The 14,634-nt window shown below is 39.6% G+C and overlaps 1 protein-coding gene across 4 annotated transcripts in view; it reads left to right on the top strand.

Moving 5' to 3' along the window:
• Positions 1-14,634, top strand: part of IKZF1 (IKAROS family zinc finger 1) — a 70,092-nt gene that overhangs the window by 50,575 nt on the left and 4,883 nt on the right. For 3 of the 4 annotated variants that reach the window (XM_026843494.1, XM_026843497.1, XM_026843495.1), the window contains 3 exons: positions 4,588-4,755; positions 6,967-7,092; positions 11,505-11,639. In XM_026843494.1, the coding sequence (XP_026699295.1) occupies positions 4,588-4,755; positions 6,967-7,092; positions 11,505-11,639 (429 nt within the window). The remainder of the gene's footprint in view (positions 1-4,587; positions 4,756-6,966; positions 7,093-11,504; positions 11,640-14,634) is intronic. The other variant, XM_026843496.1, reaches the window with a different exon arrangement.

Genomic DNA, 14,634 nt, shown 5'->3' on the forward strand with positions numbered 1-14,634 from the left:
TGTTTGTCCATCCTCCCCAGTGCTAATGTCTATCATTGTAACAGTGGCTCTTCAAGCTTTGGAAGGGTGCTGCTATCTGTTAGTGTAACATGGGTTAGCCACATTCAGAAGCAGTGCTGGTGATAGCAATGTTGTTACATTGTCTACGTCAATATACTGTTCAATTCAATATGATAAATCCCTCTGTCAGGGAAGAGCAGATAATTATCATTATTGGAAAAGCCACAACTAGTTCTCAGAAGAGAGGTTGCAGCCTCCTTCATAATAAAGTGCTTGTTGGTCAGTTGTTTCCTTTTTTTTGTTAATTGCATGTTAATGTGATCCTTTAAAAGTCGATAAAAAGTTGATACGGAAAATGACTTGGACATGAGGCCTTTTAAACAGACCCACAGGATTGAAGAGGATACTGCAGTAGTTAAAAAAAAAATGTTGCAACTTAAAATGCTTTTAGAGGTAGAAGTCTTTGTGCTTGTTTTAGGAGACTGCTGTTCTATTAAAAGTACGCTGTTGCTCCTTCAGAAGAGCAGTTTTGGGTCCCTGAGGGTCAGAGGCAGTGTTTTCACCAAGGCTGAGTATGGGGACACACCTGATTTTAGGGAGGCAGTGGGCAGAGCTGCCTTTGTTTCTAGTGCATTGGTTGGCACCTGGCAGGCTGAGTCTCTGGAGTTTGAAGTGGGCTGCCTGCTCGCTGTGGCCACCTCACTGGTTTCCCTGGCACAGACCTCCAGCTGCCCGAAATCCTGCCTGGCAGAGGGACTCATGTGCCTGCCATGGGTGCTCAGGGTGCTACCACACAAGGGCTGTCACGTGAAGACTTCTCTGCCCTTTGCAGAGCCCTCCCCTTGCCAACGAGACCCTCTTTTTAATCAGGAAACGTAGTTAAAACTTACAGTGGAAGCACCCCACGAGCTGCACTTTGCTCAGCAGGACCTGCTTCTTTTACTCTTAATAAAACTAAAGGGTGTGAAGGTGAGCCCCTGACTCTTTCCATGGAAAGAAAGCCTTTGCTTTCCCTCCTGCCTCACCCTCAGCTCCTCTCCTGAGCAGCCTCTTTGGGTGAGCTCAGGTGTTTTTTGGGGGGCTGGCAAGGGAGTGGAGGCTTGGAGCTGGTAGTTTAAATTAAAGGGACGTCATGGGGAAACAGTGGTGACTGCTTTTCCTTTCAGCTGCGCTATGAAAATTAAAGTAGAAATGGGATATACTATTACAGACATCTAACTACGCTGAAGCCCATTTCAATACATGCCCGGTGAAGGAATAAGCCTCGCAAATGAATTACTTTGCTGCTAATTCATGTAAAACCTGCATATGCAGTGAGGTTTCCTTAAATAAATATTTGATAAGTGAACAAAACTCTAACACACTAAAGTGCCAAAATAAAATGACTGCCTGACCTGATAAAAGGCATAATTACTTTTAATGAATACACCTGCCAAGTGCAGATATGCAGAGCAGCACCTGATATTTCTGCCCCCTCCTGTCTGCAAGCAGCTGTACAGCACTGACTTACCTGTTGCTCCTGTCTGCAGAGTGAATCCCGCTCACAGATGCCCAACTCTCCTTACAGTCCTTCCCCAGGGCTTTCAGTACATGGATTTTCTCCATCTTGCTGGGTGTTTAGCAAAAAGGAGATCTAGAAATGAGAGAGAAACTCACCTCCTGCTCCCTGGTGCTGACACCTCAGGGTATAGATTCGGGCCTTGCTTGCTCAGCGTGCACATATGTGTGTGCATGTGTGCGTATGTATTTATGTGCATATACATGTGTGTGTGCATAGGTATGTATCTCCTTATATGTACCTTTAAGTCACCAGTTAGTTCACTTACGTCTTGTTAGTTGGGTCTGAATGTCTCAAATTATTTAGAAAACTAGTGCCCATTGAATAATGAGTATTAAAAAAAAAAAAAAAAAAAGAGCAATGCACATCTCTGAGTTCTATTTTTTAAGAAAGGAGAAAGATTTCAATTAAGATGGTAAATATTCTTTACTTTACAAGTAGTCCAGGCCCCATGCTCTCACTTAGGCTTGGAAATCACTGCAATGGTGGTTGATTCAACTCATGGTCCCATTGTAGGTTTTGCTGCTGGGCCCATCATTGTCCATAGCTACACACCGTGCAGTGAAACCTGCCCAGCATAGACATGTGCTGTTCAGAACTGGAGAGATAATATCACACAAAGCTGATTGTTTAAACAAAAGACGTGTTATGTATTTTTTCGTTCTGTCCTGTCCCTTCCTCATTCTGGGGGGATAGTATTGCACCCAGTAACCTTCCATCAGCGACTGTGTCCATCCTAGCAAGGCTGGGAGCTTTGCCAGGCTCACAAGGCAGGCATTCCCCACCCCAGTAGTTGCAGCATAGATAACCAAAGGCTGGCCAAGCTATATGTAGTTTCAGGGTCTTTTGGTGGTGGTGTCATTTCCCTTGTACAGCAACATGATTGCATCTTCCCTTACATTTGATCCCACAGTAAGTTTTGTAGAAATATTTGGTATGCAGCAGTGTCATTTGAAATGCTCCACCCGTCTGTCTTCTCCACCCGATGCAAGATTTCACCCTGTAATTGCGAGATCTGTAGGCTGGAGATACATTTCATTCTTACTTTGCTTTACATTTCATTCCTGGAGTACTTTTACAGTCTTTGTTTCCTCCTCTTACCTCCTCTGAGTAAAAATAACAGAAATGAATGCTAGAAAAGCTGTTTAGTAAGAATTAACCATTTCTTCTGAATTTGTGTCCCCCATGACAAACTGACTTCTTCATTACTGTTTCAGTCCATTTCTGAAAAATACCTTCCACGCTGAGTAACTGCCCAAAGATTAAGAGGTAAAGGAGACAGACTCTTACCCATTTTCTTTTTCCCTTAGCAACTACTGTTCATGGCTTATGAAGTATATTGGAAAATCCTGTAAGGCTAATGCTGGCATTTTTGTGGGCCATCCCAGTTGAACCAGCTTCTGGTAGTTTAGACGAATACGGCTTCTTGATGGACTGAGAAAGTGAGCTCATTTAGCTTGACAGGGACTATGCTGACCTGCTTGAAGCTGTTTGACTGATCAAAATCTCTTGCCATAAAGTAGATTCATTTTACTGTTTGATAAATGCTAAAGCTGCCAGCCCTGATGGTAACAGTTTTCAGATTTTTCGGTTGGGATTGTGCTGCTAATTGATTTTCAGCTGTTCTACTGCATTACCAAAACTCAAAAATTACAATTCTGACCGTGTACGCACACATATGGACATACAAGTTGGTCCTAGATGTGCAAAATAATACATGATGGTTAAGTAAGAGAGAAGAAAAAAACTGTTTAACTTGTATTTATATTTTTTATATTCTAACTCCAGCACTGAACTTTTAAATTCAGTATTGTTGTTAGATAAAAAAATCAAAACTAAGAACAGGACATCTCTGGGCTGTTTCTAACATTGCCAATGCATTGTAATTACTATAGCAGATTACATTTATGCCTAAGAGAAACAGAATTCTGCAAATTAGTTTCAAAGGCTGGTCTGACTTAGTTGAGGGCTACGGAGAAATAGGCATGCAGGAGCTGATGGAGTGCTCTCATGTCTACATTTCCCTTTACACCTATGTGGTACAACTGGAAACCTTCTGATTTAAGAAAAGGTTTCATCTATATGAAATTTAAAAAGGAAAATAAACCTAGGCAAATAAAAATGAGCATATTGATTTTAAACAGCATAAAAAAGCAAACAGCAGCCATATTAATTTTTACAAAGGCTAGCTGATTCGTTTCCTTGAGAACAGGGGCCAGTTTCAACAAATCAAGGCTGTGTCTCTTCAGGTTTTTCCCCTGTGTCTGCCCAAAGTGTAGAACAGCAGAGCCCATTTGTGCAGCTCCTCTGTTCGTACCTTACCCAGAGAAGGGTTGGGACTTTGGCATGGAAGTACAGGGCTTCCTTTGCACTGTCTTAACTTATGTGATTTTACTCTCTCTCTTTCTCTCTCTTTCTCTGTCTCTTTCCTGATTTGGCTGCTTAGGGACAGACAGGTAATGGAGAAGAAATTGAAAGGGAAAATACAGGGAAAATGTAAATGAAAAGAAGTTATTATAACTGTTATAATGAAGTGCCTTTCATTTAAATATAAGAATGTAACGCTGAAATGAACTTGTGATCCTGAAATGCATTTTTAATGAGTTTCCTTTTTATTTTGCTGCTTCAGTGGCATATTTTAAAGACCCTTTGAAAAAAGCCACATTAAAAACCCCACCAAATGCCACAACATGCAAAATTGGATATTGGTTTATTCCAAAACTGCTGATCAGGAAGAGTGGCTCTTCAACACAAAATGTTGCAGTCACTTTATTTAAATGAGTTTGAATTTGCATTGTGATGTGCCATTCTGATTTAGAAAAAAAAAATTAGATTTTCAGATCAAATTGACCCAGCCAGTGAAGCATTAAGAAACTGGCAGGTTTAGTCTGAAAGCCTCATGTTATATCAAACCTGCAGCCGGTGGAAGTCACAGAGCAGCAGTGAGAAAACAACTTTCTCACTGAAATCTTTCGCTTGTTACCACGTAAGATTTTTTGTTCTCACATATTTTCTCCTTCTCCCTGTAGGAGAACGCCCCTTCCAGTGCAACCAGTGTGGAGCCTCCTTTACACAGAAGGGCAACCTTCTGCGCCACATAAAGTTGCACTCAGGTGAAAAGCCCTTCAAGTGTCACCTGTGTAACTATGCCTGCCGTCGCAGGGATGCCCTAACGGGACACCTGAGGACTCACTCAGGTAAGTGAAGGTGTGGGAACGTCCAGGGGTGCTTGTCACCACACCCATAGAGGAGACAGGGGTGTTAGTGTCTACCAAGCCTCAGAGGTCTTCTCACCCTAGGGAGGCGAGTAGCCCCATGTTGAGGTTAACCAAGCTGTAAGATGACCACAGTGTTTTAGCAGCAAAGAAATGACTAAACACATCTCACACCCATGATCCTTCACCAGAAGAACTGGGTTTTTTCCCATACTTCTTGACTGATTAAAAGTTTCTGTAGTAGGGTTTTATCTTACAAGCCTCATGTGAGTAATTCATTTCATGGAACTACAAACATGAATTAAAGCTGATGATTGTTTTAGGGTTTAGATGGCATTTATCCACATACAGAAATAATTTAAGGTCTAAACATGGTAGATTTTAAGTCACAAAGTCTCAAAAACCTCCAGTCTTTTAGTCATTCTCGACCAGAGGAGTGGATGCTTACAGCATTTAGTAGCATTTATTTGTTGCACCTTGTTATTACAAGTACTTTGAAAGAGAAAGGGTGGGAGGAGGGAGACGGTGGGAGAGAGAAAGATAATAATCTTCCAGAAAAGAGGACTCTGATAGAGTTTTTCAGTGTTTTGTGTCAACAATAATATGGAGATCTGAATAAATATTTTTGAATAGTAGCGCATTTCCATTGCCAGGAACCTCTCATTGTTTGACAAAAGCCATAGTCACATACCTTCTGTGAAGCAAACCTATTTAGCACCTTTAAAGTGCCTTTAAGAGCAGGATGTTGTCTCATCTAGTTTCCCAAGCTAAGATGCAGGTGCAAATTGTTATTTGGACAGGAGACCACCAAACTGCATTGCTGGAACTGACACTGGTAACTTTACTTGTGAAAGCTGGCTTTGGGACCAAGTTCTGGGTAGCAGAAAGGGAGCTCCCAAAGTGACATTTCTGTGTTGCACAAAACTAAGGAAATTCTTCTCTAGCACACACATTAAATAAGATCTCTAGTGTTGGTCCCAGATGTCCAAAATAATTTCCACTTCTGTTTGATCCTGGCCCAATTCAAGAAAGCACATCCTTAAAATACTACTTTGTCTCCCTCTCCCTCGCTGTTACTGATTTTCATGACTTCCTAAACCTTCAGGGAAGATTTAGACTAGATGTCAGGAATCATTTCTTTACAGAATGGGTTGTTAGGTGTTGGAATGGGCTGCCCAGGGAGGTGGTGGAGACCCCATCCCTCGAGGTATTTAAGAGCCGGGTTGAGATAGCTCTGAGGGATCTGGTGTAGTTGGGAACTGTCAGTGTTAGGTTAACGGTTGGACTGGATGATCTTCAAGGTCCTTTCCAACCTAGTTGATTCTGTGACTGCACAAGTTTAAACATAATTTTTCATATATACATGAAATTACACCTAGAAACTTTTGGCAAACTCTGAGGATTCCGTAGCTAAAGAGACAATGCATAAATTATAGATTGCAGTTAGTTCCTGCAACTGGCAAACTGACATCAATACATTTTAAAACAATTTGGATGTCTGAGTCTGATTTTAACCTGAGAAATTGTAAATAAAATTAAAAAGTTAAGCTGCGTAAACATCTAAAATTGTGAAATCACATATAAGGTGACAGTCTTGTCGGGCTAAGACAGAAAATTCAGATCCAGAAGTCCATGAAACCATATTGTTACTGTAAATTCCTAGAACTACCTACATCTGAATTGGTGTAATACAGAAAAAAAAAAATTGTCATGCCATTTCTCTTGAATTTCCAGAAGCAGAAAACGTGAAATCTAACATTGTCCTAAAAGGGTTGAGCTGGTTCTGGTTACATCAGAACTGACATCCAGCTGTGGGCAGGTGTCTGTACCTACAGCACCAGTTCCCCCGCTGGCAGTCTCTGTGGGAGCTAGGCACTAAAGCGACTACGCTCAGGCCTTTGAAGGTGTCTCAGTTCCTAACTTGTGTAGATACTGTTTTTAAAGATTTAATGTTGCAGACCTTATCTGATATGAATCATCTGAAATCAACTTGCAGCACCCACAGAATTGGCCTGCTGATATAAAGATATACAACTAGTTTTCCATTAGATTATTTTTTTTTTTTTTTTTAAATTGACAAAATCTGTCTTCACCAAGCGGGGGTTTATTTTTGGGGTGGGCTTTTTTCCTGTTCTTACCATTATTAATATGCTGTTGAATACCTCATCTGAATCTCTTAATTGTTTTCTCCAGTTGGCAAACCCCATAAGTGTGGATACTGTGGTCGCAGCTACAAGCAGCGCAGCTCTTTGGAAGAACATAAAGAACGCTGTCATAACTACCTGCAAACCATGAATATCTCGAGCAGCCTTTACTCAGGTAATAAACATGTCCATTTGGGGATTAACGCTGTCCTGTCACGTACACAGAAAAAAAAGTACAAAAGGAACAGTAGTAATATTTGTGTCATCTTTTGCATTGGGGAGGTACAAACACAACCCATATGTACTATATGGCATCTGGATTTATTCTATATTTGATAAATATTTGGCCGTTTTCTCCTTTTGTTTAGCTCAAACAAAAAGCCAAAGTAAAACTCAGGCATGTAGCAAAACACTTGAAAGACCTGAGAAATTTCATTTCACCATCTCAAGACAGCATGACTTCACCATCTCATCACCTTTCCCCTTTGCTTGGAGTCCTATATTGCAGTACTCTTGTGAATGTGTCCTTAATAAAGACTTAGTATCAGTATTCTAGTTAGGGCTGCAGAATCTTTTGCATTGCACATCTCCTGCCCTTCCCAGGCACACTTAAGGAGCTTGACCACTGGGACCAACTCGTCTAACAAGGATGAGCCATCTGTCTTTGATCTCACTCTTCCAAGCAAGAGAACATGATGTCAGAGGACTTTAATTTAACCAGTTTGACCGAGACAGTCCAGAAGGGCTAATAATTTGTTGACAGCCTTCTTCCCAACCTCCCCTTTAAAAGAAAATGGGGGAGGTGAGGAGATGTTGTGCTTCTCTGATAGACAGGTCTTACGATGAAGGTAAAGTCAATTTCTTGGAGAATATAAAATCTAAAACTATGCCCAGAAATCAAGCAAGCAGATATTGGGGTTTGGATTATTTTAGCAAAGATCCTAAAGATCGGTATGGGATTGATCAGAGTAAGTAACCATACAAAATCCCCTTGCATGTGCCATTTTAGATAAAGAATGTAAGATCCAGCTTCTGTGGTGGAGTGTAAGCCCATCCAGTAAGTTACATTTCTTGCACACCTTTCTGATGTTGTTGGTATATGCTATTTGGTTTGTCAAATGACAAAAATGGAAGGTTCTCTCTGACCTATTTGCAATGATGCCTCATTTAATATTTTATATCTGAACAGAATCTGAATATGCTTTTACATGCTATCAAATAATGTAAAGTATATGCACATAATGATAGCAGTGAGTACAGCTGAGATGCTTCTAGCAGACAGCATGTTAGAGCAACGCCCCTTCTAATTTTATTGAGGGGCTGGAGAATATATAAATAGGAAAGCTCAATGTAATATACAGTAGGCAGCAATATTTATTCCCCAAAGAGGTGATAGGATTTAGAAGCAAAAACTGTTGTCTTGGGTTTTGAATTTTCAGTGTCTGACATGTGGACTTGAATGTCTGCACACAGAACATGAAAAGCTGTGTGAATGAGTAGCTGAACTACTACTAAAGTCTTAGTAAGCAAAAATACACAGATGAAACTGGTGTTAGGAATCCTAAACTTTAATAAGAAATAATACAGTTTTAGAGATGGACCTTTGTTTATAGCAAATCATGACAGCTTAGTACTGAATATCTAGTATCTCAGTGGGATGAAAACTTGGGGAATTAATGAATGCTTTGGAAGAATCACTTCTTCCTGGCATATACTGAAAGTATCATAAAAATCCATATTTGATATAATAGGAGTGCTTTTGCAAATGTAAAAAAAAAAAAAAAAAGAGTATTAACTTTGGGGTTTAGACCTCGTGTCCAGCCAAAGACTTCACTCTTAAAAAATTTAGTACTCAGTTAATAAATTGATCCTTTTCTAAAAAATGACATTTTCCTGTATTTTTCCTAGTATTTCGCATTCTGATCTATTCAGCTTCACTGCAAACACACCATTTTTCCATGTTTACATTATTTCCCTTACAAACTCAAAGATGAAAATTTACAATGAAACAGCTGAAAATGAGTGCGTGTCATTCTGGGATTTTTAGTGCATTCTGCGTTACACCTAGAAAAGCAAGTAGCTATACTACCACTGTTCCTATATTTCAGGGTGCAATATAGAGCTATTAGAGCCATAATTCGGGCCCTTCTATTTTTGTATTCCAGACTCAAAAAGGTTGAATCAAAAATCTGCTTAGGGCATCTGATTTGACATTCTGCTACAGCAGGACTGCTTTTTACAGCATTTTTAAAACACTTTGTGCAGTATACATAGAAAAAAGTCAGTTGAAATGACCTAAACTGGTAGAAGCTCTCCATCAGCTTGTAAATCTAATAAATGTAATCGAGAAAGTACTCAAATAAGGGAGAGATCCAGCAAAGAGGAGTAAGGAGAGGAACAAGGGACTGTATTTGTATTTTAACTTTTGTTTGCTTTCTTTAAGAGAAGGAGATTCAGCATGAAATTAGGAACCTGCTGAATTTAATTCTTATTTTAGAGGACTAGAATCTCACCGTCCATGTGAAGCTCTGTTAGAGACATTACCCAGAGTTTTGCATTTGAGTTGAGTGGAAGTGTGCTGAAGTCTTACCAGGCCTTTATAAAATAACAGAAGAAATAGTTTATTAAGTTTAAAAAGGGTCAATTACAATTCTTCAGTCACATGTGGATTTTCATTTGGAAAGATAAAATGATTTTAATTTCACAGACACCAAATTACAGAAAAACAATTATCAGGTTGGTAGCAAATTTCAGGGGGTTTCAGTTGCAAAGGCTGGAAATTAGTATATTAGTAATTCAACTTGCCCTTTTTTTTTAATAGCAGTTTTAAAAGTTTGAAATACGAATATGTAACTTACACTTTCTTGAACTGGTTAGAAATTCTGTGTTATTATATCCTAAACAGATATTTCTTGATTATTTCAACTCTTAACTATAAATTCAAACTTTTGTTTCCCTGTTGAACAGACTGCTTTAAAACATTCTCTGTAAGTCTCTTCCTGAAGTGGTATCTGAAAGCCTGAGCTAGCACAAGATGCTGGCGTGTGCTTGTTCAATGACGGCTAGGTACCATCCATGCCCTTTACTCTTCTGCATCTTCATGACCAAATTCTGCTCATATCTTGCACTGGTCACAATCTTTAGTGTCTTATGGGGCTGGGGCATAATTCCATGAGGCTCCTTGTCATTGTCACTGTTACTGTCACTGCAGTATGTGCTGCCGCAGCAGGGGCTCAAGAACCAGTTGTGTACTCTTCCATTTGGTATTGTGGAGTGTTGTTGTCTAAGACTTTTCACCTGATCCTTCCAGTTATCCACCAGACCCTGGTTTTGCAATTTTCAGGAACAATGAAACTTTCATAATCTTCCTTTTGTGGCAGTGATATATTGCCAAAATAACATTGCATAGGAACAGTGTGTTCTCAACTATTGAGAAACACCCAGGTACTAGAGTAATGGGTTCTGTGAACCAGTAAATCCAGTGATAAAACAAATTCTCAGCAGGCACAGAAGGCAAAATGTAGCAGAGTGGTGCACCTAATTGAAAGAGCTTGCAGAATCAAAGTCTAAAAATCATCTTTTGCTTCTCCCTTTAATAGGAACTCACAAGCTCAGGAAAAATTTCTATATCCTAGTAGCAGGTAAAAGTAAAATTAACCCCTTTGTCTCCTGTCTCTGACCTCCCTTGCCAAAAAAAACCCCAAAACGCCCCAACAGTTGTGCTGTCTTGCTGCATATCACCTTTCCTTTAGATGTTGGAAGTCAGAATTACCTTTCCATACATTTTTCATAGTCATTGTTTTGGCAGTGCATTTTTCCGATACATCCCTTCTGTTTCTGCAGGAAATTGCTGAAGTAAAATGCAGTGAAAGTGAAATAGTTTCCCTTTCCTAAAGCCTCACAGCTAAGCTCCTTTCTAATTCTGCAGTGTCTCAGCAGGAGGTTGGGAAACAGTTTTGAGTACTGGAAATCAGTGCTCCACTACAGGTGTGACTTTAGAAACTTAAATTGTCATTTGAAGTCTAAAATTGCATTAAGGAAGTATAGAAATATTCTAGGGAAAAAAAAAAAAAAAAAGAAGGGTGGAGAGAAGGGTTTGTGTAGCTTGCAAATACATCTTCTACTGCTGAAGTTGAGAAGTTTGTCCATTTCTCCTGCCAGAGAAGCAATGATCATACAGGCAGTTCCACTGGGAGGGGTGCAGAGAGACGGTGGGGGGTGACAGCGCAGGGGTGAAAAGGTGAACTGCTTCATGTCCAGTAAATGTTAGGACCTCATTTATTCATGAAAATTCAGAGTGGCTGTAGAACGAGGGTGGAGTGACTACATTACATGCAGGCAGACACCTTGCAGTTGCAATCTAAATTTTGTATCCTAAACAAGGGAAACATGAACATGTATGTAGATCAATCCGCATGAGGTACTGTGTTACCAGGAGTCAGAATTGTCCTGTGTCTGCAGCTGTGAGCTCCTCCTTCCAGCTGGTTGGGAGCTAAAAGACATTAGCTGAGAAACAATAACCTAAAGACAATAGTTCCATTAAATGGAACAAGCGTGCCTAACCCTTCTGATGTCATTTGATTTCAGTCATAAAAGACGAAACTAACCAGAGTGAAATGGCTGAAGACCTGTGCAAGATAGGGTCAGAAAGATCCCTCGTGCTGGATAGACTAGCAAGTAACGTCGCCAAACGTAAGAGCTCTATGCCTCAGAAATTTGTGGGTAAGAGTTAAACGTTTGCTGTCTCCTAAAAAATAAAACAAAACCAAACCCAAAAAACATCTCACAGGATTTTTACTTTTGCCTTATGATTTTACCTGTTTTACTAAATTAGCGATATCTATCTCTATAGAAACAGATACAGTGATGTGTTGGGGGAAAAAAAACAACCAAACTTCTCCAGCATACATTTCTGCATGTTTAATTTTCCACATCTGGAGATCAGTTTTAAATCTCTTTCCTGGCTTTTTCTAATGCTTATGAACCTGATCATTACAAGATCTGGACAGACTCCTGAAGTTGCCTTAAGAACCTGAAGATAGAAGTTTCCTATTGGGAAAGCATTTGACCACACTTCTAGGGTTATTTTATTAACTTCTTGGATGACATCCAGGTCTGGGCATATTGGTGTTTGTGACAACATTTGTGAATAGTTGAGCATAGGCTGGATAACATTCTTCACCCCTTCGTAAATTCTGTATGCTTTTACAGCCCAAAATGATCATGGAAATAAATAAACCTAGGTCTGAGAATATTACCTAAATGAAAAGATCTTTGGGTACATTCTATAAATTATGCAAAAAACCTCATGCCCATTTGCACCTAGAAGTTTTTGTCTTAATGAAAAATGGAGGCTACCCTATAAAAATGGAGGCTACACCTATATTGTTCTGTTTGGTAAGCCTGTGCCAAGTTGTGGTTACGTGAGTTTCATAATAGTAGAGACCTGCAGACAATATTTTGTCAGCTATGTATAGTTAATCCTAAATGAATAAAAACATGGGAGGTCAGAGGATAGCATATACTCATTTCTAGCTAGATTCTGTTCAGTGTGTACATTCATGTATAATACTGTTCTACAGGAGACAATCAGCAAAAACTGAAGTCTATGAAACAAAACACACATTAAGGTCTTCAGTCAAAAGTCAAGGCAAAAAAAGACCAGTTTATGGGGCATAAATTCCAAATATACCTTCTTCAATGAGGACACAAGGGTCAAAGGATAATTAGTATTTCTGAGACAAGGAAAGGGGAATCTCAGCTACGTCAGGAGGCACAACAGAAGGTTTGAAATGAAAGTCCAAGATAGTTTTCAAGTCTAAAGGCAACAATTCCAGGAGGTAGTCAAAGATAAGAAAAGCTTACATGTATAAAAGGACAAAAGTTATAGTAGAGGTAGTTACCAAAAATATATCCACTGTATGAGCCAAACCTGATCTGTTTAGACACTCCAGTAACTGACTGCATTAGGCAATATACTAATTCTGTGAAAGCTCCAGGAAGACAAAAAGTGTTAAAATTTAAAAGCTACTAGCAAGTATCCTATATGTGATGTATCTGTGGGTGTGGACTAGCTTTTTCGTTCTCCTTTTCTTTCTTCACCCTGAAAAACAGTAAAGACAGCCAGTTTAACTATGAGTTTTAGGAGGGCAGAGTTTCCTGTCAGTTAGTTATTCAGGGTGTGGTGTAGGAAGACAACCTACTGACAGCAGATATTTATGGAAATTTGCTAACCTTCAAAAGGATGAACTTTTCTGACAAGAAAATGCCCCCAAATCCTTCCCTTTCCAGTTCTCACCTTCTACTTCGTGTAATAGGTACATTCCTGATGAACACAAGGTTGGGCTGGCTGGTCAGGAGAGCTTTTGGGTAATAAAACATGTTTATTGCTCCTGTAGATTACCGTGTCATCCCAATCCCCGTGCTGAATTCCAGGCAGAAGCAGCAAATGGCATCCTTCACATAAGGGAAAGATGGTCTGCTGCTTCACTCATTTTTCTCAAGGCTAAATAGTTACCTTTCAAAAGTGAGATTGTTCACCAAATTAACCCAGTTATTTGTAAAATTCTGTCTGTATTCCAAACTGGAATAACTCCCAGACCTGAAAGCAGAGCTGGGCCATCCAAACTAGAAAGTGAAAACTGCAGGTGATGTTGACACAGGTTTATCATGTTAAAACAAGAGGCAGCAAAAAAAGAGAGGGGTTAAAAACAAAAAGCAAAACAAACCAAAAAAGGGCCCACATGCACTGAGTGCATTTTCAGTATTTAGGTACCTGCTGCAGAACCCTGAGCAGTGTAAAGCTTGAAGTGCATCAATCCATTAGCAGTTTAATTTACTTATGCTCTAATAACCACAGAAATGAGCTATTATTTTTAATGAATGCAAGCATTACCTGCACTACCCAGATATAGAAATGATATCCGCCTTCCTCAAGTTTGTGTCTGTTTCAGACACTCTGCTTGGAAACAAATTTTTCTTATGGGCACTTGATCCTCTCAGTGCAACTAGCAACCAGTTATGCTACATAAAGCAAATGCTGCCCAAGAAACAGCTGTTAAAATCACATCTTCTGGATGCCCAAAATTTTGTGTATAATGAAAACCAGTCCCACTTTTCAGTGTTATACAGTGCCCATGGACTATAAATGATTTTTACCTCAATTTTTCCTGGAGACAATGCTATACATTCATATTAGGAGAGGTTTTTCATATTTACAGAAGTCTTTCACAATGCCTACTTTGAATCTTCAGCCTCAAACTCTGCCTGAAAACTATAGCATTAGAAATGGTAAATGTGGAAGAAAAAAGAATGCACCCCAGCTAGAGGGGTGCTTAAATTGGCAGAATAATAGGGAAGGGAAACAAGAGGAAGTAGAAGCTTGTGCAGTGCAGCTAGAAGGTGTCTGTGCCCTACATGCCTTATAGGAACTTAGGCACTGCTCAGAGTGTTTCTTCTGCTCGCAGAGCATGGACAAGCTAGTATGAAACCATATCTTGTGGGAAATGTAGACAGCAGGACTTTCTACACTTTAGCCCCATCATTGCAATAGAATCATGCTAGTTTTCTGGGCTCTTCACAGACTTTGAATAACCAATTTGAGTAGAAACTGGGGGGAAAATTGTTGATAAATTAATTTGCAGATATTCTGGTAAATTTTCCATGCTCCTATTGGCATTTTTTTTTCCAGACAAATTAGGGCTTTCCAAGGCCTACC

This window comes from Athene cunicularia (genome assembly GCF_003259725.1).
Source record: "Athene cunicularia isolate RWA chromosome 2 unlocalized genomic scaffold, athCun1 chr2_part1, whole genome shotgun sequence".
Lineage (NCBI taxonomy): Eukaryota > Metazoa > Chordata > Aves > Strigiformes > Strigidae > Athene > Athene cunicularia.